Raw genomic sequence first — 26,717 nt, 5'->3', positions numbered from 1 at the left:
TTTGTTTATTATTGAGATACTTGTACGTTAATCCCTGATCTAATTTGATAATTTATGTTGCTTTCACTACTTGTAGCTTAGCTTTCTATGAGTTTTTGATTAACTGTTCCCTTTTCTGTATTTTTCTAGTAGTGATACAGCTTTTCTTTATTGATTAATAGTAATGTAAAAACACCTCAAGGTTCCACAGTGGCATTCTACTTGCTCACTCCCTTTCCTTTGGTATTCTATATTTTATGGTAACACTTTGTATATGTTATTAGTTTACATGCGGTATATTACATTCTAGTTATTTGTGTTATATCATGTGCTTAGCTCTAAACTGTCCAGATTTCCACAGAATGTCTAGATTTGTGCCTCATATTTTTGTCCTATTCCTCATAAAATTCATGTTTTTCTGGCAAATCAGTGAGGATTAAACTCACTAAATAATGCACAGTGACTTAATTGACTTTTGGACTTCATTTCCTTCAGGAAATGTATATTAACACAGATTCTGTTATTCTAGCAACTTTCTAAGGTTATAAACGCAATATCTAAATCTGTCCCTATTTTTGCCCTTTGTTTCCCCCCTCATTATTTTAGACTCTGTCCAGATTTCTTGCACTAAGAGGTTGATAGGTATGATCATGCGTATTTCTCATAATAGTCCCGATCACTGTGTTCATCTGTTTAGCAAGTCCTATTCACATTCTTAAATCTATCTTGACATGTCTGTCTATTTCTATTAAATCTAATAAGTCATCCCTTAGATCATTCTTTTCCAGACTGAGATCATCCTCTTTGTTCACTGTTTCCATCACTTTCCCTTGCTATGCAAATCTAACCTGATGTTCAAGCAGGTCTACAGAGAGGTCTAAAAAATCAGCCTGTATCTTGTCCAGACACATCCTTCTCCATCTGCTCCAGCACCATCTGGGGATTCTGACCTATGATGTTGTGATACTGTCTGTCAGATGAGAGCAGAAACCAAATGAAAGTGCTTACAGTAGCGTGACATATTCTCAGTAAGGCCAATTGCATGCTAATTTCTAAGCATGCTGGTAGATATGTACACTGTGGATGGTTAAACTTAAAGAACAAAACCCCGATTTCCCAAAGAATGGATGACAGCTGCACCTCTAGGATGTGACCTCATTCCCAGGAAGAACAAATGGGCTGTAGGACAAGTGGTGGGTTATTGAAATGGAAGGAGAAAAGAAGATAGAAGAAAAAAAATACTGGAATAAACTTCAGTTAATCAGCACACAAATGGCTTGTTCTAGAGACGCTGTATAGCTAGAAAGATGACTTTGTAAAACAGAGATGCTTTTACCTTGGTCTTTTACATTATAAGGTTGTTCTGTTTATTTTTGGTATCCCAGTGTTAATATAGTTACTGGGAAGCATGATGCCAAAATTACCTATTTGTTCATTCACAACCTGAACTACTGCAATAAAACTTAATAATGTTTTCAACTACATGTCTTACACAGATCAGCAAAACTGTCATAATATCTAAAGGTGTTACACACAGTGCCCTTGTTTTGTCAAGAATACTACAATGATTCCTTCATTTACTTACTCACTCATTCATTCATTGCTATATACTCTGTGGCTCACATAATGAATACGAATCAGTAACTTTCATTAGCTCATTCTTGAGTCATTCATTTATATCAACTCCATGGGTCACACAGTGAATACCCAATAGCAATTTCAAAAGAGTGAGCGATTCATTCATTGATTTAAATCTGCTTCATTGAACACATAGTGTATACCCAATAGCAATTTAGAAATGCCCCCTCACCACACACATACTTGCAGGTAGCACATGCTTATTCACATATGTTTTATGGGTCACATAAGGAATATCCCACAGCAATTTACATTGATTAATTGATTCATCAATTTATATAGCGACAAAACAAAGTGTATATTGAAAAACAGTTCAGAAAAGTCCCTCAAAACACGCACGCACAAAACATGCACACACACACACACACACACGCACGCACACGCACACACACGCACGCACACACACACACACACACACACACACACACACACACACACACACACACACACACGCACACACGCACACACGCACACTTATTTATACTTACCCCAACTTCCTCACACTGGAACATAAAGACACTGGCTTTCCTTCTGTTCCTGTCCTTGACAGTGAGTGTGAGGATAGAATTATAGATACAGCTGTTCAGCATAGGCTGACTTTCCACTATGGTGTCAATGGGAATGCACTCCAGCTCTTCCTGGAAGACAAACAGAGAAGACAGTTAGGGTGAGCTGTGTAGCTACTTACTGCTATTAACCCACAGTATTATGACCACCATATTTTGTATTGAAATACTTGAGTGGTGCTACAGATAGGAACCAGTTGAACTATGAAAGTGTGGTATCACATGTAATACAGATGACAAGATCCTATATTTAATGAAATTGCCTTCACTTGGCTGTTTTGAACCAGTCACACTTGCTGATGCTTAATCCTGTACCCAAGCCTAGTAGAGGGTTTTGATACCATTTGAAGGACAAAGAAACCGTGATTTTTTTACAGTAAATGAGGTCTGTTTGGTCCATCTGTTTTGCTTATTGTTTTTGTACAAAAACCTCCATAGTCCACATAGCCATCTTATTTATTTTTTACTGCCAACTAACACAGCTTCTTGGTACTTATCTACCCTTCATAATGCCCTAAAAAAGAAAGAAGGAAACACATAAAGCTATACAGGGAACTACAGCATTGCCCAGCCACTGAAACATTCACCATTAGAAACTTGAGACATGATTGAGAAAACACAGTGAGGCAAAACATGTTGATGGGTTGGACATGGAGTTATCTTTGAAGAAGATCATATCCTTTCACCCCAATAAGGAAATAAAAATAAAAATAAATAAAATAAAGGCATCTATACTCCACAATAGAAGTATGACATACATTAAGCAGTACAAATGGAATAAAAACTTCCCTTTTATTACGCATTTTTTCCTTTCTAGTGAGCTAGGTGTATATGGTTTATAGCATCTTTTCCTTGGGAACTGTATGCTAGCTTTAGCCATTAAACTTTTTAATTTCTTGATTACTTCCAGAATTAATAGAACATTTATTTTTCAATGGCATGAAGGCATTTAAATATATTTAATTAAAAAATATACAGACCTGACTAATGTGCACAGTATTTTAAAACATTCACACGTGCATCTCAGCAAAGGCAAATTTTTCTCTTTCAGCTTTCATAAACTAAAACAAATTCAATAAGCTCCCCAAATCTGCAGATTTTTTCAACATAAATGAATGACTTAATCAGATGGTTCGTTGATCCAAGCAGATAGAACAGTGATTCAGATCTGCATTTTGTTTACTCTTATGTACTACAGGTGCTGGAAGTTTTAAGCAAATGTATTCTTTATCTAGAAAGCAAAAGTATCTAGTAAAACTTTACAAAATTTGCAACTTAAGTATGTACATGTTAATATTTATCTTCATAGAAAATAAATTCTATAATGAATAAAGAGTACAGTAGTGTGTATAAAGGTAAGATTTTTTTTACAGAAAGCTAAACACTGAATGTTAAAATTGAGGAACAGATTTAAATAGTTCTGCTACAAGTATCAGTTTTGAACTGTTATATTCTCACAAGTAAACATAATACTATTTGTGGTTTGCTGTTAATATTTTTTTATTTTTCTAAGTTGTGATGTAATGATATTGTAGTGCATGGAATGCTATGAATTTACTCCGATATATGGGAAAAAGATAAATGTATTAACAGCTTTCCTAGTGTGATTGGAATGGCACTTAGTTGGATGCCTAATTATTAACCATCCCCGTAAGCTCTATTACAATTGGGTCTGTTGTCTGTGCTTCTCAACTGTCCCTGAGTTTGTCTCATATTTTTGCTCTGTCTCTCATAAACTTTTTCATTTTGTGGTACATCACTGAGGATAACAGACAATCAAAAATATCCAACTTTAGAGTTTCTGTTCTGAAAGTGAATATCAATGAAAACCTCATTGTTTTGTTAGCTTCTTAACTGAATAAGGATAATATTTCAAAACTGTCCCTGATTTTGAACCTTTCCCCCATTGTTTCTAGATTTTGTCCAGATTCTTAAGCAAAGAAACTGAGGGCATGCTGCTGCCTGTTTGACAGTGATAAGTGTTTTAGTAGCTTTTAAATATAGTAAAATACATTGCTGTCTTATACTTATTTTTTCTGAAACAAAAACATGGATTAAATAAAGCTACATGCACTGCAAAGTATAATAATCAGATCAGCAATTACAAACTTTCATTATTTATGCGATCTCAACATGGATGCCAAGACTCACCTTTCAAGCTTAACTGTAAGGGTGAATATCTTGGCATCCATTTGAACTTGTAAGCCAGTTATAATCAAAGACCAAATCATAATCCTTTATGAAGTGCCTTGAATGCCATGATAAGGTTCCAAAATCAGTAAAGAGATAAACTTGTTAAGTGCTTCCCTAGAGCAGTACGTAGTCTTAAAAGTGATCATGGGTGTTTACCAAACTCTTGTTATGGACATCCAAAAGTTTTTAAGATCAGGTCTAATGTTAATGACTAAAAGTGGGCAATATCAGCCAGCAAAGAACAGTAGCCAGAATAGAAAACAGCTTTTAGAAGTTATTAGAACTTCACTCTGTCACATTTATAAATAGAATATGTGGTATAATGAAGATTCTAACAGCTTTTAAAGTTGTTAGTTCAAACACTTCAATTCTGACAGCTCTTTATACCTCTTATAATTTTGCCTAATAATGCCATGAGATATATACATTTTATTGTTCTGAATATTGATTTTGAAGCAAAGTCTGTTGTGTTAGTCACATTTTAAATTCATTATAACAATATTTAAAAACAGTGTCTGATTTTGATCCTTTGCCCCACCCCCATTTTTTTTTTTTGATTTGTCAGTTAGAAAGCTGAGGTAATCGGCTGTCTATCTATGTGATTTACTGTTTTTTCAAGCAAGTAAAATACTTTGTGCTTCTATACTATCGCCATTTTTTCTGTAACTGGTAGTGCATGGAGCAGATAAAGCTCCATGCACTATAGAGATTTATGATTTTGTCTCGCTGTTCACAATATTATGTGTTCTCAACATGGATGTCAAGAGTTTTTGCTCTTGAGGTCAGTTTCTTGGCATCCAGGTCTCAAATACATAATAAGCTGATTATGATTGGAGGCCTGATCATGCACCTCTGTTGTTCACTTCCTAACACTGAAAGAAAAAAAAACATACTATAAGAATGTAAAGCTGGTGTAAATTTTAAGGTAGTTTTACCAACATTTAAATAAGCCTCTATAATGAATAAACTATCAAATACAATTCCTTAATAATTATACTTGTTTACTTTTTTAAACTGATTGTCTTCATGATTATTCAAATCATATTAAAGATCAGAAAGCCATATATGTAATTTGTTTTTTTATTTAAGATATCACTTCGACTAGACTATTCTGAAAAAAATGAAACATTTATTAAAATCTTCACTCTAGTCATTCACCTTAAGGTCAGCCCATTGGAAACAAACAGAATTCTATTTTGCAAAGAGAGATAGGTTATCAATATAGCAAAGTAATCCTAGGTTACAGCCACAAGATTGTAGAAAAATGACTCTTTTATCATCAATTAATAATCTATGTCCTAATTAATTTCTAAATCATGAAATAATGGATTCAGAGAATACTGAGGAATCAACTCAGAGAGGACAACTAGTTGAAAATGTTCACCCAGAGTAAAAGATACATTTACGTGATTTTTACAGGGGGTGAGTCCTCCATATCCCTGATCTTATATACTGCAATTTTATACTCATATCAACATGAAGAAAATGGAAATCTTTGAAAACAAATAAATCCATCAGTGATTTCCTATGGAAAAAAATGACTGAGAAATTCAATGTTGGTGAGTTGAACTTGACAGACAGAACATCATCTAATTAGGTATAGGTAAGCCAAAATGGTATAAAATTGAAACCAACTAATGCAAAATAATCTGTTTCATTTTATAAACTATCAGAGGCCTTAATGAGATCAAAACAAAGTCATGTTATTTGGCTTTTCATTTTTTTTTTGCTCATTCAACAAATTAAAAAGAAATCTGAGCTATTGATCTTTTAACAAACGTTTATTCTCCATATAGGGCATTGTCTGTTTAGTGACAAGATCTTCATAGATGGATTTGCAGTATATATTTATTTATTTGAAATTTGTTTACCAGTGGAGTACACTGATCAATGTTGTCCAGTTTCAGGCTGAGCCCAGATGAATACAAAACATTTCATAAGCAAAAAAGGCAGAAATATCTTTCAGTGGATTTATATTATATCATCAAGTTTTCAGAAATTCAAAATTTGTATGGCTGAGATCATATAATCAAATGATCAAGTTTACAAAAACTTGAAAGTAAAAAAATATATATATTTTTGTTGGGGGTAAACCACAATGCATCTCCTCATGTTGGGGGCTGTGCCCCCCATGCAAATTACATATACTAACTCCAAGATTGTACTACAGTGGAGGAAAGGGTAAATTCCCCAATCCTAACTGTATTATGATCTACAAAGAAGTGCTTCAATGGGAGATTTATCCTTTTCTCCATTATAGTGCGATTTTGGAGTCAGCATATATAATCTGTATGGGGAGCAGAGAGACTTGACCTCCCTGCAAAAATGTAAACTTTTTTTTTTAAATTTTGAATTTTCAGAAACCTGATCACATGATCTAGATCAAATAAATTTTGAGTTTCTAAAAATCTGATAATATACATTATTTTCAGTATATTATTAGACCTTAACTCCTCTGCAAAATATAACACATTTGGCCTGATTCCAAAAGACTTGCTCTCAGTGTGAGTGGCCACTTACATTTGAGAGCAGGCTGAGACCACATCTTTTGGAATATGCCCCCCCCCCCCCCAGTGTAAGCCTGTTTATAAACAGGCATTGCACCAAAGTAAATCACATACAATGAAAGCAGGTCTTTTGGAATCAGGGCAGACTTACACTGAGATAAATTATTTTGGAATCTGACCCACTGTTTTTTTTGTTTCTACTTTCATTATCTATTTTTATAAATCTCTTATTTCCATGTTTACCTCAGCACTTGAATCAACTATTTTGGCACCCTCATATTTATTTGTATTTCTTCAGTGGAGTAATTAAAAAATCAATACCTATCACAGCTGTTCTTTTTTTTTGTTCACTTGTATTTTTACACCTCATGCTATTTGCTGTTTTGCAGTTATCCATTCAGTGTTTGTGTCTTTTTCTAAGTAGATTATGGAATAGATATGTTGGTGTGACCCTCTGGAAAGTATATTATTTTGTAAAGCTTTAGAAAATCAGATCTTATTCTGAGAGGCATCCACTGATGGAAAATAGTGGAGGTGTAACTAACATTTCTTTACAAGCCAAAATTACTAAATTACTTCAGCTGTGGAAAAGGGAGCTTAATAGATTTTATGGAAAAAATACTTCAGAATATTACTTGGACTTGGAACTTATTCATAGAGGCATACATTATTTGGACTTGGAATGTATTCCTAGAGGCTTAAAACAGAGAAGTATCCAGCTTTGCCAGTGAGGAATTTGTTATGGGATTACCAAGTTTGGGCAAGTTTAGCTTTTTCTAGAGAATGTATTAATATACTCATGGAATTTGATACAAGGAAAAATAAATGGCTGGAACAAGGTTAAAACTTAAAAATGGAGATGCATCTAGAGTTTTTTATAATGAAGTTGAGTGAAATAGATGAACAATGTGCTAAGACTAAGAAAGCAGTCATTGATAGAATAAACAAAAAGCTAGAAAGGGACCAGGGAGATTACAATCAGAATAAGCTTTTTTCCCTGGCAGAGATGAAAGTCTATATGGTGGAAAGATGTTTTTGAGATTAATCCAGCATGTTTAATGCCAGCTTGTGGTTGAAATGGTTTTGTCTGGAGAAGGCAGTAGTCAGTGTTCTGTTTCCATTAATTTCTATGTCATTGACAATATCTGCTTATAAATCTTTTGACCCTTCTCTAGAATAGCATCTGCCAAAGGGACGTGATAAGGTTAGAGATCTAGAAGGAGAAGACAATGATGAATCTTTGTTGGAATATCAAAGTCGGACTTTACAGGTACTAAATCTGTATGATTTACATCTTGCTTCAGTTACATATAAATTGTTCTCAAAAAGTTTTCAGTTTTGTATTGATGACTTTTTCTACTTTGGGTGATAGGCAGGTGTATATTTTTGTCTTCGATAGAATGTTGAAACTAAAGTGCAAGTTTAAAAAAGAAAAAAAACTTTGAACTTCAACAGTATTTTTACACTGTAGATATTGTTAGTAGTGCAGATAGTTTTGTAACAGCTAAAGAGTTTTCTCCTTATTGGGCTATTGAAAATGTATGTATTTATTAATAAGATGAGAATGTATGTAAAGACATTACGTGATGCCAATGAGAAGTCAGTCAGCGAACATATTTTGAGAGTGGGCTATCTCAAAATTCAATTAATTAAGAAGGTAAGCAGATTTATTGCTCCAGTTATTAATAGTGCTATTAATATTTTTGAAATGTTATATAAGCATGACTTGTATGAATATAAAAATAAATAAAATGTAGTAATCATTTAATGGTTAGCACTTGAGAAATTAAAAAAATAATGAAATACTTTACAGTGGGCAAGTCTGGTAAGAGTTTCAATGTCATTATACATTTTCTGACTACAACAGAATTTGTAAAAAGTTATAAAATGTCAAAAGAGATTATGAGAAAATTAATATTACTACCATTTTTGTTTTTAGCAATACTTAACTGACTTGGTAAATAAGGGTTTTGATTTTTTTTTCATTGAAGATGTGTTTTAAAGATCATATGCAAAGTTTTTTTTTTTTTGCCATTTTATTTTGGTATACTTATGCCCTCATCATGTAAAGTGGGCTTTCTGATTTTAAAACATGTGACTTTTCACTTAGTTATTTCCTTGGACCTGTATTTATTACGTTTAATAAGCCTGTGCCTCTGTTTACTGTGTGATGTGCAGCTGTCTGATTACTTCCTGATTCCATGTCATCCATCCCCACCTTATGCCATCTTATGATGCTGCACCAGGGAGTAGGAATGTTTTCTGTAGTCTGCAGCAGATGTTATACAAATAAACCAAAATTCAGTACAATCAATTCTTTAGTCAGAGAATAAATAAAAAAATAAATGCAGCTATATTCAAGTGTAAAATAAGAAAGGTAAGACAGAAAAGGATAACATTCTTAAGAAGGTATGTATAGTATTTGGCATGCAGTATAACAAAACAGTAAAACTGTAATAAATACTTGTCTACCAATGGATTGATCATTTTAGGGAGAAAACTATGGATGTGTGAATCACCTCTATGATACCCCTTACTGTACAGTGAGTTGACATGTTATACTGCAAAGGGATTAGTGCTGAAAAGAAAACATTTAGAATAAATTGTACATCTGTGAAAATGAAGATAGAGTAAAGTGATCATTCCATTGTAGACACCTGTTTACTAGAGTGTGATACACAGCTGTTTACTAGAGTGTGATACACAGCTGTTTACTAGAGTGTGATACACAGCTGTTTACTAGAGTGTGATACACAGCTGTTTACTATAGTGTGACGTGCTATTGCTCTGTATGGCAAGTACCATACACTGTACTAAGACCTAATTTGTACTCCATGGAGTGCCATGATTATGCTCTGAAATCAGGAAATAGAAAAACTTAAGAACTTCCCTTGTGCAAGATCCAGTCTTAATAGAGCTTAGAGGTGTTTAACAAAAGCTTGTTAATGGCATTTAAGATTGGGTCTTACACTAGGGACTAGCAGTGGACAGCGCCTGCCAACAAAAGCAGTGGCAGAAGATTAAATTAACAACTTTTAAAATCTGGTAGAACTTCATTTTGCCACACTTGCAAATAAAAGTCTGTTATATTGAAGTGTCACATTTAAAATTGCTAATTCTAGAGAGGACCATTTCATTTTGCCTGCTGTACACACCTCTCAGCTGTACCTGATTTTGCAGAAAGTTCCCAGCTTTGCATCATACGTTTGCCCTGTCCCTCACAAACATTTTAAACTTCTGGTAAATTATTGAGCATTACAATCAGTTAGTAATGACAGACATTACAGTTGCCTACTTCTTATTGTTCAAAAAATGCATGTTGATAGTGTTTGGAGATTTTGCTAAAGTGAGATAGTAATGGAAGAGAGGCATGTTTAATGCAGTAGAGGTTACATCATCAGAAGATAGGGCCAGATGACAAATATTCTGGAAATAATAGAACAACTGTACAGCAAAGAAAAAATACAAACATCATTATTAAACTTAATATAGTTTCACTGGAGTAATTAAAATAAAAAAAATACATATTTCAGCAGTAGAAAGCCTATTTTACAGGATAAGATCATACACACAGCGAAAAAAGCAATTTCTAAGAAAAAAACTTTCACATAACCTTTAGCTCAATATTTTATGCAATTCCAAAGATACATAAGGATAGCTGGAATTCTCTTTGAAGACCAAATATTTCAGGTGTAGGAGGGTAGTTAGAAAATATGGGATCCATATTTAATAATGCATTAAAATAATTTGTGCTACTAACTGAATTTTTTAATATGATAGACATTGTAGAGAAAGTTAAAAGCTTAGTTTAGCAAAATTATTATTGGTTGATTAAGGACATAAAGTATAAACAAGCATACCTCATCAGTATGGTTTGAAGATTCTGCCACATTAATTAAGTAAGAATCCCAATTCATCTTTTGCTCATCCTTGTTCAGTTTTGTTTAACAGATTATATTAGATGAGTTTAAAGTTTTTGGATATTATAGTAAAGGTGAGGTGAAATAAACAATATTACTAAGTTATTAAAAAACACAAAAAACAAACAGTTTTTTGCATGCTACAAGTGCCCATCCAAGGATCATGATTCATTCTTTATCAATAGGTGAATACATTAGGATTTGCAAAAACACAGTTGGAAGCTAGGGATGTGGCCATGCTTGATTTGGAAATTAGATTAAAAGAAAGGGATACAGGACTTTGGACTTCAAAAAAGCTAAGAGCAAAGTTTTAAATATTATAGGTGTCAAAGCATTTCTAAAACAGACTCATAAGTTTAATAGGCCAATTTGACTTAATATTGCAAATGAAGGTGTTGACTCAAAGAAAAAATATTTTGTACAATTAAGTACATTGCCTTCTCCGAAACTTTTGTTAGGATAATTATTATAATTGGAATACCTTGTTCTGAGATTTATGTTTGGCAAAGTTATTACCAAGATTTTTGAATGTCCATTAAATATTGGGTTATTTCTCTCCTGTAATACAACATTAAAAGATATAAAAACAATGTCAGTAATGTCAGGAATGTTTTTATGTGGTACGTGTAGTGTTTATAACTTTGCTTTGAAAGTACAAGAGGTAAATATAAATGAAAAAGTTTTATGGATAAGGCAGCTTTTTACATGTCAGTGTTCAATTGTGATATATGGGATGAGTAATGGATGTAAACAATTAAAATTGGTATACTGGACTGAAAAAGAAGGGTTACATTTAGGATACAGGAATATATTAGCGATGTTAAAAATGAGCATCTTGTTTTATGGATATGCTGAGAAAATAGATAATCTTTCTTAGCTTCTAGTTTCTTAGTTCTGTTCTTAGTATTTGATACAGCTGCATGGACTTTGAGGAGTGGAAATAAAAGCAATTTATTGAGTAGACTTGAAAAAAGTTAGTTATGAAATGCAATACAATACTATTTTCCAAGAGGGTTGAATTTTAAAGTTAATAGAGCTTGTTTATTAAAAACATTGCATACACAGAAAATATGTCAGATAGAAAATGCTGACAAGTATCTTATCAAGAACAACATAAATATAGGAAATAAAAAAGTACTAAAAGAAAAGGTTGTCCTGCTCCTTTATTGGAGTCAGCTTTCTCAAAACCGTTGATTTTACCAATACAAGTTCATGAGATTAATGAGTTTCATGAGATTAATGAGCTTACTTTTTCAGTTCAATCTCTCTCTCTCTCTGTATGTGTGTGTGTGTGTGTGTGTGTGTGTGTGTGTGTGTGTGTGTGTGTGTGTGTGTGTGTGTGTGTGTGTTCGTTATACCGCTGAACTATACAGATTTTCGTAGAATGTCCAGATTTTTGCTTCATATTTTTGGTCCGTTTTTCATACAATCATGTTTTTCTGGCAAATTAGTGGCAAATCATTAAAGACTGAAGTTAGAAAATAATGACAGACATTTGAGTTTCAGACTTCATACCCTTCGGAAAATCTAAGTTAATGCAAAACTGGTATAAATTTTTTAAATTTGTAGGAGTAATATTTAAAAACTGTCCCTATTTCTGGGCCTTTGTCCTACTTTTATTTATGGCTTTGTCCATATTTCTTGCTCTAAGAGGTTGAGAGGTATGTAATTGTGCTTGTCTCTTTACAACTATATTGCTTCTTTTTTTTAAATAATCTCACCAGAGGCATCACTAATTTAGGGGTGAAACTAATTAAGTTGGAAGGGTTGATCTTTTGGTACTGGACATACTGGGTGGGTCAATAGTAGTAACACTGACAGTGTGAAGGATATGTATACTGGCTTCCATTTTTTCATTCAGGAAAATGTCTTTCACCCCAGAGTTGAAGTTTGGCAGGGGTTTGTGTTTGGAATAATGATTAAGGTGTTTACCTCAGTGACACATGGTACAGAGTTTGATTCTCACCTTTAAAAAGGAAATTGGCTAGAGGTAAAATGGCCTACAAAGGCAGCTAATCTAGCACTTACCTATGAAACTAAAATACATGCAGCAGAGCACAAAAAATAGCTGCCACAATAAGCATCAAAGGAACATGATAAAATCCAATTAATGTAATTAACCAGTGAAATATATATATATATATATATATATATATATATATATATATATATATATGTGTGTGTGTGTGTGTGTGTGTGTGTGTGTGTGTGCGTGTGTTTGTGTATGTGTGTGTGTGCTATGAATGGAATAATATATTCTGGAGAAAAGATGCAAATAATAATAGCAATGGAATGATGATGATGGTGGTAATGACTGATATTTTAGAAATTTAAATAAAATGGCTACTATACTGAAGACTTTGTCTCAACAGATAGAGTTACTTGTGAGGTGTTAACATTTTCATTGAAAAGTGCAGTCTTGCAGAAGTGAATTGGGTCTAAAGAAATTCATCTCCTATCATTTCCAGAAAACCATTACTGCAAATTTGTGTTTCCCAGGACTATCATACCACTTACCAGCCAGCTGAAAAACTCATCATCAAAAGATGATCAGTTGAAAATGTCAGCATCTCCTTTGACCTGAGTGGCTAGAATATATGTTGTCAGGTCTAACAATAAAACTACATAGTCAATCATTTTAACTTTCACCTGAGGTGAAACTGCACAAGTGCATTAAGGCATCCTTGTGTTTAGACATTGTATTTTATATGGATGGAGACGGAGTAGCACAGAAGTGCAATAACAATTTCTTGGGTGCATACCAGTCTATATGTTCCTCCCAGCCACATACCTACAGGTATCTCCTCATTTACAATATGAGAGCTAAAGTCTCCCAGTAGAACTAAAGGGGCAGTGGGTAGCACCCCAACTAGATACTATATGAAATCCAGATAATCTAACAGCTATTAGTTACCTATGCAAAAAGACTTTTCCTTTCCTCATCTCATAGTCACAGTGAGGTAACCCTCTCATCTGTTGGCACAAAATTCACCTTCAAAGACCTCTCCTGATGGTTAATAATTGAGTAGGGGAGAGACCACTCAGCTTGAGAAGCCTGTTTTCAGAACCAATGCTGAATGTAGAAGTAAGTTCAACAGGATCTATCTGGTACCTCTGACACAAACTCTGCATCCCTGCCTAGAAAGGGACTGATATTTTATGCCCTATGACCTTAGGGTATAATCAGTCTTTATCTGCACTGCTGTTACCTTTCGCTTGTCCTACTACTACTAATATTTTATTCTCAAATTAAGGAAAGACAATGTGGATCCCATACTGTCATTGGAAGAGTGTATCAGTACTTTGTTATTGCTTTGATATAGGAGTTATGGGAGTATGTGAATACTGTTTACATCTGTTTACTTGGAGAATACATGACTGAATACTCAACAATGTCCTATGGGAGAACAGAACTCTGTTGAGGATGTTTAGGTACCTGAAGAGAATGGCCCCTGAATAAATCCACTGAAAGTGTACCAGTCACAGTCCACTAGCAGGAGGCCCTGGGGCATATCCAATACACAGGCAAGGGATTTTCACTTACATTATTTAGAAACTCATGATAATCACTTTAGACCTACAGACAGCATGGTAGGCACTGGAGCCAAAAGGGGTGTAGGTATGCACAGTTCATGCTATGATACCCTGATAGACTTCCTGATATACATTGCTTCAAGACCACACATCTCAGGAGATGATTCAAAGCTATAGTTAGGGGTTACCCCAAAAGAGGACTTCCACAGATCCTACTTTTGAGCAAAATAAGTATCACCTTTTCATTACTCCCTTCCTCGGACAACAATCTGTCACTAGGACACAAGCAGAGTAAAGAGATATTCAGATCCCTGTACCACAGGGCTAGAATGATCTACAAACTTGCTGAAGGCCAGGATGTTTTGTCTATTTGAACCTCCTCATAACACAATATTTGGAAAATAAATAGATGACTATACCTCTCAAGTGTCTAGATTTTCACAGAATGTCCAGATTTTTTTGTCTTCTCTTTTTGGTCTGCTGCTCATAATAGTTGTGGTTTTCTGACAAATCACTGAGACTTGAAGTCAATAAATAATGACATTCATTTGAATTTCAGACTTCATGTCCTCCAAAAAAATGAATACTAGCACAAATCATAATATTCTAGCAGTTTCTAAGCGTATTAGAGCAATACTTAAAAATCTGTCCTTATTTTTGTTCCTTTGTCCCACTCCCCCAATTACTTTTGGCTTTGTCCAAATTTCTTGTACTAAGAGGCAGAGAGGTATTATGACTATATATTTTTGCTCAGTTTTGACTTTGTCTTGCACCTCAGTAATACAGCTTCAACAGTAAAATATTGGACTGCTTTATAGCATACCTTTCATCAAACAGTAATTTTGTAGAATTTCCCTGATTTTGCCTTTTATTTTTATCTGTTCTGTGTAAAATTTGTGTTTTTCTGGCAGTCTGTTGAGGATTGCAATAATGAGAGATATTTGAGATTCACTCAATTAGAAAAATGCATGTCAACACAAAACCTGTCATTCAAACAGATAAGTATACAAGAGAAATATTTAAAACTCATCTCTGATGTTGAGCTTTTGCCCCCTATTATTTTTTTGTCTTTGTCCCTGATTCCTGAGATTGAGAGGTATGCTTCATAAAAGCACAGCGGAATGCTAACAGAGGAAACTCCAATCCATACAACTTGAAACTGAAATAACTAATTTATATTTTCAAAGATTAGCAGTAAGAGGTAAATAATGTTTTTTGTTTATTTTAGCTTACACTGCAATTATTACAGTATTTCCACAAGGGTGCTTGCTTTGCTTCTTGTGAAGGTGAAAAATTAACCTTATTTCATCTACCTAAGTTGCCTTAGCAAGTACTTTTGCAGACTGAGGGAGAAAAGCTGTTCATAGGTTCATAGCTTCATAGGTTGATGCTAGGCTATCGACCCTAGGGCCTATACAAGCCTAGCCATAACAATTCCCTGGATATTTCTTCCCACAATATTTACTTCCCTGGACCCCTGTCTAGCAGGGCAACTGACGTGATCCCCAAGGTGAATTTCCTATCTCCCATACAATCGTCAAGGTTCCTTTAGAAAAGGGCCAAGGAGGCACTCTGCTTGAAATGTATGGGCAGTCTATTCCAGAGTATGGGGAGTCTCTGGGTCAGGAACCTATCCCTCCAGCATGTTTTGTTCATTGTGATGACAAGGTTTAGATCCCTGGAGCATGTGGCTCTGAGGGATTGGGATTTCTTTAAGTGGAGCATGTCCAACATCTCAGGGTTTGACATGGCTTTGTATGTTAAGCAGAAATTGCATCTGAGTAGACAATATGCCACATAGTATAGCTGGAGTTTTTTTTAGATGGTCAGTATAGGGCATCTGCTTTAGGCCTGTGATTCTTTTAGTGAGGTGTTTCTGTGGCCTTTCAAGCTGTTGCAGATGTCTTGTGAGGTACGTACCAAATGTGGTGTTGTACTCTATAATAGGTCTAAAGAGGGATGAGTACAGTGGGGCAATGACCTCCTTTTTTCTGGATGAAAAGCCCTTAGTGATGAGGTGTGCCACATGGAAGGATTTCCTGAATGTTGTGGCGATGTGGTTATCGAAGGTGAAACCACTGTCCACCTGTGTCCCTAAGTCTCTCATCACACTTTCGGTGTTTAGTGTACTGCCACCTATGTGGCAATTCTTGGGTACATGTTTTTTCCCAGAGGGGATAACTATACATTTCTTGGTATTAAGCCTGAGCCCATGGCTCTGGCACCAAGCATCTGTTTCTGTAAGGCCCTTTTGTAGAATATCCTCATCATTTGGGGATTCAATAATGGCTCCCAGTTTGCAGCCATCTGCGAACTTTGTTAGCCAGAGTCCCTTAGTGTTGGCTTATACTTCAGAGAAATAGATGCCAAACAAGAGCAGTCCCAGGACTGAACCCTGAGATACTCCACTTGTCACTTGTCTGGAGCTGGATTTGGAGTCGGCTACTTTTACAGTGTGGGTTCTGTCAGTAATCCAGTTGGCAATCCATTGAGTGATGTAGGGATTAATGCCCAACTTAGTAAGTTTATCTATGATTCCAGAGTGGGGGATGGTGTTGAAGGCCTTGGCGAGGTCCAGATAGGCTGTGTGGACTGCCTTACCCTCGTCCACAGTTCTGGAGACTGATTCGAAGAAGTTAATCAGGTTCAGAACACAAGATCGGCCCTTCACGAACCCAAACTGGGAGGGGTCCAGTGTTTGAAGGTTGCCAGTGTCTTTGTATATAAGTTCCATGATATTGCGTTCCATGCCCTTGCAGACCAGGCTCATCAGACTTATGGGACGATAGTTACCGGGCTCCAAGGTGGATCCCCCCTTGTGGAGTAGGATAACTGTAGCTGTGTGCTACTCAGTGGGCACAAAGCCTGAGGTGAGGCTCTGATTAAACATGATACTTAGGTGAGATGCCAGTTCATTTTGTAGTTCATGTAGTACACAGCCCAGAATGTCATCTGGTCCCATGGATACTGTATTCTTAGCTTTGGAGAGTGTGGTTTCTACCTGTGTGGCCGTGATTACCGGAATTTGGCAATCATTTTGTACTGAGTTGGGCCCTTTAGTAGGTGAGAGGGGGGTGAAGTTGGCCCGAAATCGATCTGCCAGAATATTGGTAGTATCCTTGGGTTCAGTATATTTAATGCCATTCTGTTGTACCTCAGAGCAGATCTGAGCATTGCCATTTAGAATCTTGACATAACTGTAGAATGCCTTGTGGTTGTCTTTGGAACTTTTGAATTCTTAATTATGATTGCTTATTTCCTAACCCAAATCCATGTATAAAATTTCACTGTTATATTTACACTAGCTGATTTCAAATTTGTCTTCCTTGTCAATCATACATTACATGCTATGAAGGCTGCATCTATTTTTTATCTCTTGCAGTAACTTCTGTAACTGAAAGCAACTTGAACAAGCTTGTTATATTAGAACTGATATTTACATAATCCCAATGATAGCTGCTACAGCAAACATGCATTTACAGTTGATTCCAAATCATAAGTTACAGTCCTCATACAGTGCATATTTGTTTTTGTGCTGTTAACAGTTTGTCAGGTAATGCCTTAATTTTCCTTTGCATCATTTCTATGCCTCCATGTGATGGCATTCCCCATTCATGAAGTCTGAAGAGTGAACTATGTAGAATGACATATTCCTCAAAACTGGATACCTTAATTGGATAAAAACCTTTTCTGATACAGAATAGGCAACTGGAAATCAGTTTCATGAACTGAGGTTATATGTGTATCATACAAAAACAAGGAGCTATCATAGCTTAACCAGCACATTGAAATGGAAAATATGAAATAGACAACAGTGAAATCCTCACTTCAGCCACTGATACTTCAGTTTTCATCTTCATTACACATAAAAGGCATTATGAAAATCGTATAATCAGCATGAGTAGCACAGTTTGCCCTTACTAAATATATACATTATACAATGAATTCTTATTAATATTAAATGTGCACACTGATTGGTCAGCCCAACCAGCATGTCTGTTGTAAATTGGGCATATACCAATAGAAAAAAGTCCGGCTGCTGAAGCACCATTGAGCAACCTGATTTTTCTGTTGATTTATGCCACAACAGCAGAACAAATACAAGAAGTTAGGTCTGTTCTGCAAAACTAAATAAACAGAAATGTACCTGATTTCCCTTGTATTTCTGTGCAGTCTCTGCAGACTGTTGTACCTCTGAATTGTCCATATTTACTTAGAATGTCCACATTTTTTTCTCATACTAAAAGAAAAAAAATGGAGGTTCTTTTTTCTCCATAGCTTCTGTGGAACAGCACTGAGGTATTGTGCAAGAGAGGGAACGTGAGTTCTATACACATGAGCAGCACATCAAAAAATGCAGAAGAAGTGGGAAACAACCTTGAGGAGCACTCCAGCGCCATTATACAAAGACATTATTTAAGAAAGGTAAGCAATTTCTTTCTTAAATAATGTCATTGTGTAATAGCAATGTCATTGTGTAATAGCAATTGCCTACTCCTGGATGTGGGTAATGCTGGATTTACCCACAGATCCCTTTGTTTGATTACTCAGGCTTCACCACCCAGTCATGGGTTATTGTTTAATTATATTTTAATTAATGTATTTAACCAGTTTATCCTACTCTCCCAAGATAGCAATTTTAAAAGTCTAATGGTGCTTGATTCTGTTAATATATATTTCTGATTCTCCACTGGCCCATTTCCTTTCCAAAAAAATAAATCATATGTTCTGTAGTAACCTTGTTGACCACTCCTCAGATTCCATAGATTACATTTTTCCCTGATAGCTTATTGTTCATATCTGCCAAGTTTCAAAATACAGCAAGATTTCTGATAGTCTATTTGCTTGTCATCTTGTCTCCAATTACCTTATCCTGATAACTCATGGTTTCATTTTCCCCTATCTGTACTCTCCATAAATATAAACATTTCCTAATGTTTTGGGAGCAAGTAGCTCAGCATGTAATGCCTGAATGTACTCAATATGCCTACATCCAGCCAAGGGCAGTCAGAGCCTATATGTGGCATAGTTCTTCTCACATGGTCATTACTAGCAGCCAGCAAAGACTAACATAAGTACAAGAACTATACATATGCATGTGTAGACCAGACTTTGGTTAGTGAACAGCTGTAAAGTATGTGGAAGAGGAATGCCATTTATAAACTTTGATTACCAGTTCGCAGGGTGTGATCACAAGATCATCTGTGAACATATATTTGCAAGAATTAAGAGAAGGCTGGCACTAGGATGACATGGTATGGTTGTTCAAGACAAGCTTTTCCTTGGTGATGTTTGGCTAGAATTTTGAATTCAGCACACAGGATTATAGCTATAAACTGATAAGAAGCTTCACTCTTTAGTCCAGCTTTGTGGTATTTCATTCTCCATTAGCCTGATGTATAACTGAACAAATCCCAACCAGACTGTGCTCCCAGGTCACCATGCAAAGAGGTGTAAGTCAAATGATTTAAGCAGGTTAGCAAATGAATAAAATAAAATGCTGCATCTTTGATCAAAGTAGGGTTGGGTTTGCCTACTTGACTTACAGAGGTGTTTCTGATTATATCTTTATGATGAAGCATTCATGAATTGGCATACATTAATATGCAAATAGCTGTGCCTCAGTTATGTAAACTCATTGATGTTCCATGCATAATCATGCACTTTGGATTATATTCAGTATTGTCTACCTGTATGAATAGAATGAGTAATAATTCTCAAATCTATTTTAGGTTTTACATGTCTCTTCTACAGATGTCCTGACTAAAACCATCTGTGAACTTATGTCATGAGTATATATGTATATTTAATTATTTCTTAGTTTTGGGATATGTTTTGGGTTTGCAATGTCTCTTTCCTTTCACCCTAATCTGAGAGACTTCATTCTACTGACTCAGTATTTTAATTTTCTCAGTTTAAGGTCTCTGCACCTCAGTGAAAAGTGATCACTGATAAGCATCAACTCTTTGTCCATCTCTTTGAGGTGCATCAACTCAGACTTCCGACAACGTTATAATGTGTAATGTTGTTTAATTTGCAGACTGAAGGCCTTATTAGGTCAAATAGGACTCTACTTCCACAGATCATATCCCCTGCAGTCTGTCCAATAATCACAACAAAACTTGGAATTTTGTAAATGTGTTGCTAGTTGATGATAAGTGCTTCCACTGTGTAGCCCTTGCATAAAAAATCCTATTTTTAAAAATGAGTAAAATTTGTCTATTTACAACATTGCAGTGCTTGGGCTTACTCATAAAGTTCTAGGATACTCGCTGAAGCTTCATTTCTAGAACATTTATAAACCAGTAACATATCACATCTAAACAACCTTTTTCCAATGTTGAAATTTTTTAATCTTTCCAGTCTATTTCAATAACCAGTTTTTGAATTGTCTTCTTAATGAAGGGCCTTTGTATCCTTTACAGTTTCTTAATCTCAGTCAAGTTATGGACACAGAACAATGACCCATACTTGATACATGGTCTGATCATAACTTCAAATAGGAATAACATAATATGAGCTCCAGAGTCTGCTCCAGTGTAAAGTGACAACATAACACCAACAACTGTCACCTCAAGCTGTTATGCCTGAGTAACTATAACTCAAGCTTAAGTTATCCAGGCAATTGATTCTGTGTCTGTTGTACCAGCATTCCTAGATAATATCTATGTTTCCATTTAATGGCCACATTTTTCAAGGCAATGTCAAACTCATCATGTTTCTTTCTTCCAATATAATATTTTATAGATTTTAATTAGGCCAAGCTACATGGAATAAATTACCAAATTAAGTAGGAAAACAACAGACATTAACAGCTTTCAAAACCAAATAATTAAAAAAAGAAAAAATACTATCCTAATCCCACTACCTCATCCATAAACTGTACTACTCATACAACTGCAGAACTGCTCTTATAGGTACATAATGTACATAATGTACATATTGTAAATACTGGTTTACCTTTGAAAGGTTGAAAATCAAATTACCGAATGGCCCTTTGTGTGAACCGGAATGACAAAAATCGTCAGTCCAATCTGCACTGAAGTTCGAAAATCAGCAAATCGAAAAACAGATTTGCTGATTTTCAAACTTCAATTCGAAAGACATAGCGTAATACAGGGGGCAAGCCCCCCTTCACCCCTCACACTCCTCCTACTTTATTATTCTAACTCTGAGGTCACACTACAGTGGGGAAAGGGTCCACTTCCCGATCCCCACTATAGTGCACCTCGCACAAAAAAATGCCGAATCTGCAATGAATGAACGTTACTATGCATTCGCTCATTGCACATTCGATGCATTTTGTTTTTGGCCTTCTTGGAACTTGAAAAAGTTTTTTCAGACTTTTGGATTTCACATGTGCATTACGCACATGTAAAGGTAAACCTAAATACTGCATTGTTTTACTTTATCATACCTTACAAAACTGTATGCTTATGTAACTTATATAAGATTGTTTACACTTTGTTGTTTTATTATTGCTTTTTAAAAAGCCTGAGTAGTGACTATAATGTTGTGTGGATCAGTTCAGCAATGCACTTAATAAATAAATAAATCACAGGTAATGTTCTGGCATTCTGAAATTTAGATTTTATATTTCTGTGTTGTCTGGATTTTAAAATGTTTCCAGTAAATCTTACAATGTTCATTTGTATTTATTTGTTTTAGTTTACGTACTAAGTTGATCTCACTGAATCAGAAACCTTTGATATGGCCACATATACAAATATGTAAAGCAATGCTTTGTTTAATAATTTGACTTGATGCTGTCTTTTTCATCCGTTCCTCAACTGATGGGTCTCAGATCCAACACTGGATCCATCCTCGGCCACACTGATAGACTATAGGCTCCATAGCTCAAGCTCCTCCTCTTACCCACAATCCCTCTCTTCTCCTTAGTTACCTCAGATTTCATTTGCCACTTTAGCAATAAGATGGTTGCTGCTGGCAGTGATATTTCTCTGTATTTCTTATCTAGTTGGATATGCTTTCCTTTTTTTCCTTCCTCATCCTGCTCTATTAAAAAAAATAATGTTTGTAAATAGAATTAGATAACTTCTTTAAGTTTAAATTAAGTACCCCTTCCATTAGACCTTCAGCCCTTATGGAGCTTTCTTGTTACCTCCTTGGTATTGCCTTTTTACCATTGCTGCTATTACCTTTCCCTTTCTACTCTTAGGTATTATTGCTTGCCATTGTTTGTATTTTGTTTGTTCAACTTAGTTTTACAGGTACCTAATTTCTGACAATGTCATAGAAAACTACAGGTTTTAAAAAAGTGCGCCTCATATGGGCACAAAATTCCCAGTTCTGAAAGTCATTTGGAATGTGTTATTGCCTCGGTCCAGATCACCTTCATATAGATTGTGAAAGTTGTGCCAGTTTTAACAACTGGTCCCCGGTTGAGAGAAAGAACAAACTGGTATTAAAAGGACTTCTTCCTTCTTCATCTTCATCTACTTCTGGAGCCCCATCCTCCTCCAAGAAATCTTCAGGAGAAGCTCAAGACAAACATAAGGATTTGAGGAAGCTGATCACTCTCCTGCAACTTCTTTGGGCTGGACTCCACCAGAGAAGATTTTTAAAAAATCGGATCCCTCAACATCCATGGCTCCCACCCGTCAAAATCTAAAACTATTTGGATTTGACACAATCTAAGCCCAAATCACCAAAGGTTCCTGCTATACTTTCTCCTGAACCAGTAACTTCAAGGCTATACTCTCCATTTCTACAGGGCACTCCTCAAAGAGTTTCCCATCCACCTTTCTCTTCATTCTCCCTTAGGTCATCTAGGAGTAATCAGGAGCGGATGTGGATAGGATTACTAAAAAATTTCTCAGAATCCAGATCTAGCTGTGTGTTATTCCTACTTTGTCTTCCATCAGAAATGTGAGTCTTTTCAATACACAGCCTCAGCCTTTGACTCCTACAATGATCTGTCCAGTGGTTTCAGAGATATTGGACCTGAGACATCTGAGTATGGCTGTAACAGATCAAAAGACTTGGCTTTCCTCAACTCTGGCACCTTCTCATATCCAGATGGGTCTGACTTTGTTTGATCTGGATGGATCTCAAAACTGTAACATCAGTGCTGGCTCCAGGGCAAGGATTGACTCTGATGTTCTTGAAGCCATCCCTTAACTTTGTAGCCTCAATGCTAGACAGCTCAGTCCTGACCTCTGCTTCAAGGTTGGAACCAGGGAGGACTGGGTTTCATCCTTCACAGTCTGGGCTCTCCCATATTTTCAGCTTTCAAAGTGGTGGAGAGAGCTTTTCCTGCTTCTAGGGAAAAGCCATCAATGCCCACCTTGGGTCCTCATCATGCTCAACTGTCTTCTGTGGAAGCTGGGTATTTTAATCTTTTCACATTGGGACAGCTGGTCTGGTCATGTCTCAAGACTGTCCTCGTTCAGGACTCCAACTGTTTCTGGGTCCTCTCTGGAGCCTCCCACCAAAGAGCCCCCTCAGAAGAAGACATGCAAGCGGACACACCTTGACTCTTCACAAAAGACTTTAACCAAAGGCAATAACTTCAATGAATGGAAAGGGTCCCCAGATCACTCCTTGAGGATGTCTCATTTGGTAAATATTCAAACTTTTGAGATAGAAAAGTGGTCTTTGGATCCTCTTTTCCAAGAGTAGTCAATTTTCCTTGAGGCTTTGGAACCTGGTTCCGATACAACTTAGGTAGTACCCCCAGTGTATGAGATGGTAGAAGTTATCTTCCGCTAGGCTTAGAAGGATACAGATGTCAAAGATCCCATCCCCAAACATCCTGACAAATATTTTGTGGCACCAAAGGATAGGGCTCATGGGATCCAGGGTCCCACTCTGGATGCTATGGTGGTTGCAGCAGCCACTGAGAAAGAACTCATAAAATAAAGTTCTTCTGTCTAGGCCCCTAATATGGAATTTAGGGCACTGGACAGATATGAAAAGAGTATCTACATATCAGCAACCTTCACTCTCAGGTCTCTGTATTACCTGGCACATGTGACTAGATTTCAGATAGAATTAATCAAAAAAATTTCCAATAATCTCTCTGGGTCCATGAATGCAGAGGACAAAAAGACTGTTTCTTCACAACTATCCACCTTCCAATCTCTATCCAGTCCTTCCATGAGATTGATTTCTAATGCCTCATTGGGAGCAGCTAGATCAACAAGTTCAGGAATAACCATCAAGAGGCATGTCTCAATGTGCTTTTGTGATTTTGCAGGACCCTTCAAGTCTTTGTTCATCAATGCCTCCTTTGATGGATCCAACTTGTTTGGCCCCATGGTAAAGGAGGCTCTCTGTAGGGGTGAACAAGATGGGAAGGCTTTGTCTGCATTGAAATCCATTTTTCTACCCCCTTAAAGGGTTTCTTCCTAAAACCAGAGTGGTGGCAGAAAATTGTAGTTCAGAGAGACACAAGATACTTCTCAGGACTCCTATGAAGTTAGATCCCCTCACTGCAAAGGGGAGAACTCTAATGGAAGATGCCACCTCTGTGATACAGGTAGTTATCAACATCAGAACTTCAGAGATCCTTTCTCTGATAAGCCTTTTCAGCATTCCTGAAGGATTACCCATTTGCTGCTCTATGGAGGCAGTTTGGGGGCACTTATCTCTCCACCCAGAAACCTGGATAGCCATTACCAAAGATCCTTGAGTGCAGAGTATAATATCCATAGGATATTGCATACCATTTTCCTTTCTACCTCCATAGTACAATAAAATAATTCCTAACATTGAACCCAGTCAGAGAAAAGCAGAAGATATAGAAATAGAAAAGCTGCTGAGGAAAAAGGAGTCATCCAACTGGTCTCCCCAGACCAACAAGGACCCAGAACTTACTCCACATTCTTTTTAGTGCCAAAGAAGACAGGGGGTCTCTGACCAGTTTTGGATCTCGGCAATTAGAATCACTTCAAAACATTTGAAGCTCCATATGGTCATGGTTCAGTCTATCCTACCACTGTTATTTAAGGATAATTGGATGTGGTCCACAGACCTCCAGGATGCATATCATCATATCAAAATACACAGGCACTCCAGGAGATATCTATGCTTCTGTCTGGAAGCCAGTCACTGCCAGTTCAGAGCACTACCCTTTGGTCTCACCACAGACCTCGGGGTATTCAACAAGTGCATGGCAGTGGTTGTGGCTCACATGAGACCGCAAAGATTCTGAGAGTTTCCATAGCTAGACAAATGGTTCCTATCTGCCTCCACTAAGCTTCTACTCATTCAAGCCAAGGACTACTTGCTCCATCTATGTCTGTAGCTAGGCATTACAATAAATTGCAACAAATCACAACTCTGCCCCATGCAATCTCTGGAGTACATCGGTGCCCATCTAAACAAGAGTAGACTTACGAAAGCAAGTATTACACATTCTTTCACTTCACGCACCTCCAGCCAAATTAATCTTATAACTACTGGGGTCGATGTCAACTTCAATAATATTGGTACCTTTGGCTTGTTTTCAAATGAGGGTGCTACAGGGGACTCTAGTGGTACAGTGGTCAATAGTCCACCACCACTGACAGCATGCATATGTAGCACAAAAACCTGCAGGCATCATATAGCATGCTGGATTCATGCAGAAGAAGTCGTTCAAGGCTGCCCTTTTACTCTACCCACGCCCAAGGCCACAATGACTACAGATGTCTCCCAACTGGGGTAGGGGGTGTTATTTGGGAAGGACAGTCCAAGGCATGGGGTCCCAGACAGAGGCCAGCCTTCACATCAACATTCTAGAAATCAGAACAGTCCTATTAGCATTGCAGGTATTTCAAGATGTTCTCCCTCTAGGGATGTTGCTATTCAGACAGGCAACAGGGGGGCTCCTGATCCGACCCACTATGTTGAGAGGCAATGAGAGTTTGGCAGTGGTAAATCCCTTCCAACCATTTTCTCTTGGCAATGCATATTCTGGGGAAAACCAGCATGCTAGCAGACAAATTTAACAGGTCCATCTTACTTCCTCACAAGTGGTCTTTCAATCAAGTCAGTGGCTGAAATGGTATTTTGACAATGGGGTCAGCTATGCTGCAACCTCTTTGGATTCCCCCATAAATACCAGGTGAAGCAGCTACTTTACTCTGTTCTCCCCATAGGAGGAGTCACTGAGTGACTCTCTAGTTCACAATTGACCCTCCGGTCTACTATATGCCTTCCCTCCAACTCCTCTCATCCCCAAGTTTATTCAGAAATTATTATAGCAGAAGAGCAAGATAATCCTCATTGCCTCATTCTGGTCTCAGCAAGTGCTGTTTCCATTCTTGTGACCTCACCTATTTCACCTTCCCTGGGAGCCGAATCCTACTCAGGACTTTTTATCTTACTTGTCTGGTTTGCCTCTCCTGGACATACAGTCACTCACTCTGACTGCA

The 26,717-nt window shown here is 36.6% G+C and overlaps 1 protein-coding gene across 1 annotated transcript in view; it reads right to left on the bottom strand.

Moving 5' to 3' along the window:
• LOC122805938 (epidermal growth factor receptor kinase substrate 8-like protein 3) overlaps positions 1–26,717 on the bottom strand; it is a 260,739-nt gene that overhangs the window by 44,131 nt on the left and 189,891 nt on the right. The window contains exon 6 of the mRNA XM_044076182.1: positions 2,106–2,255. Coding sequence (XP_043932117.1) covers positions 2,106–2,255 — 150 coding nt within the window. The remainder of the gene's footprint in view (positions 1–2,105; positions 2,256–26,717) is intronic.

The sequence above is a fragment of the Protopterus annectens genome, chromosome 7.part0 (assembly GCF_019279795.1).
Source record: "Protopterus annectens isolate FY-2018-M chromosome 7.part0, PAN1.0, whole genome shotgun sequence".
Taxonomy (NCBI): Eukaryota; Metazoa; Chordata; order Ceratodontiformes; family Protopteridae; genus Protopterus; species Protopterus annectens.
This window is presented reverse-complemented; position numbering and strand designations above follow the sequence as displayed.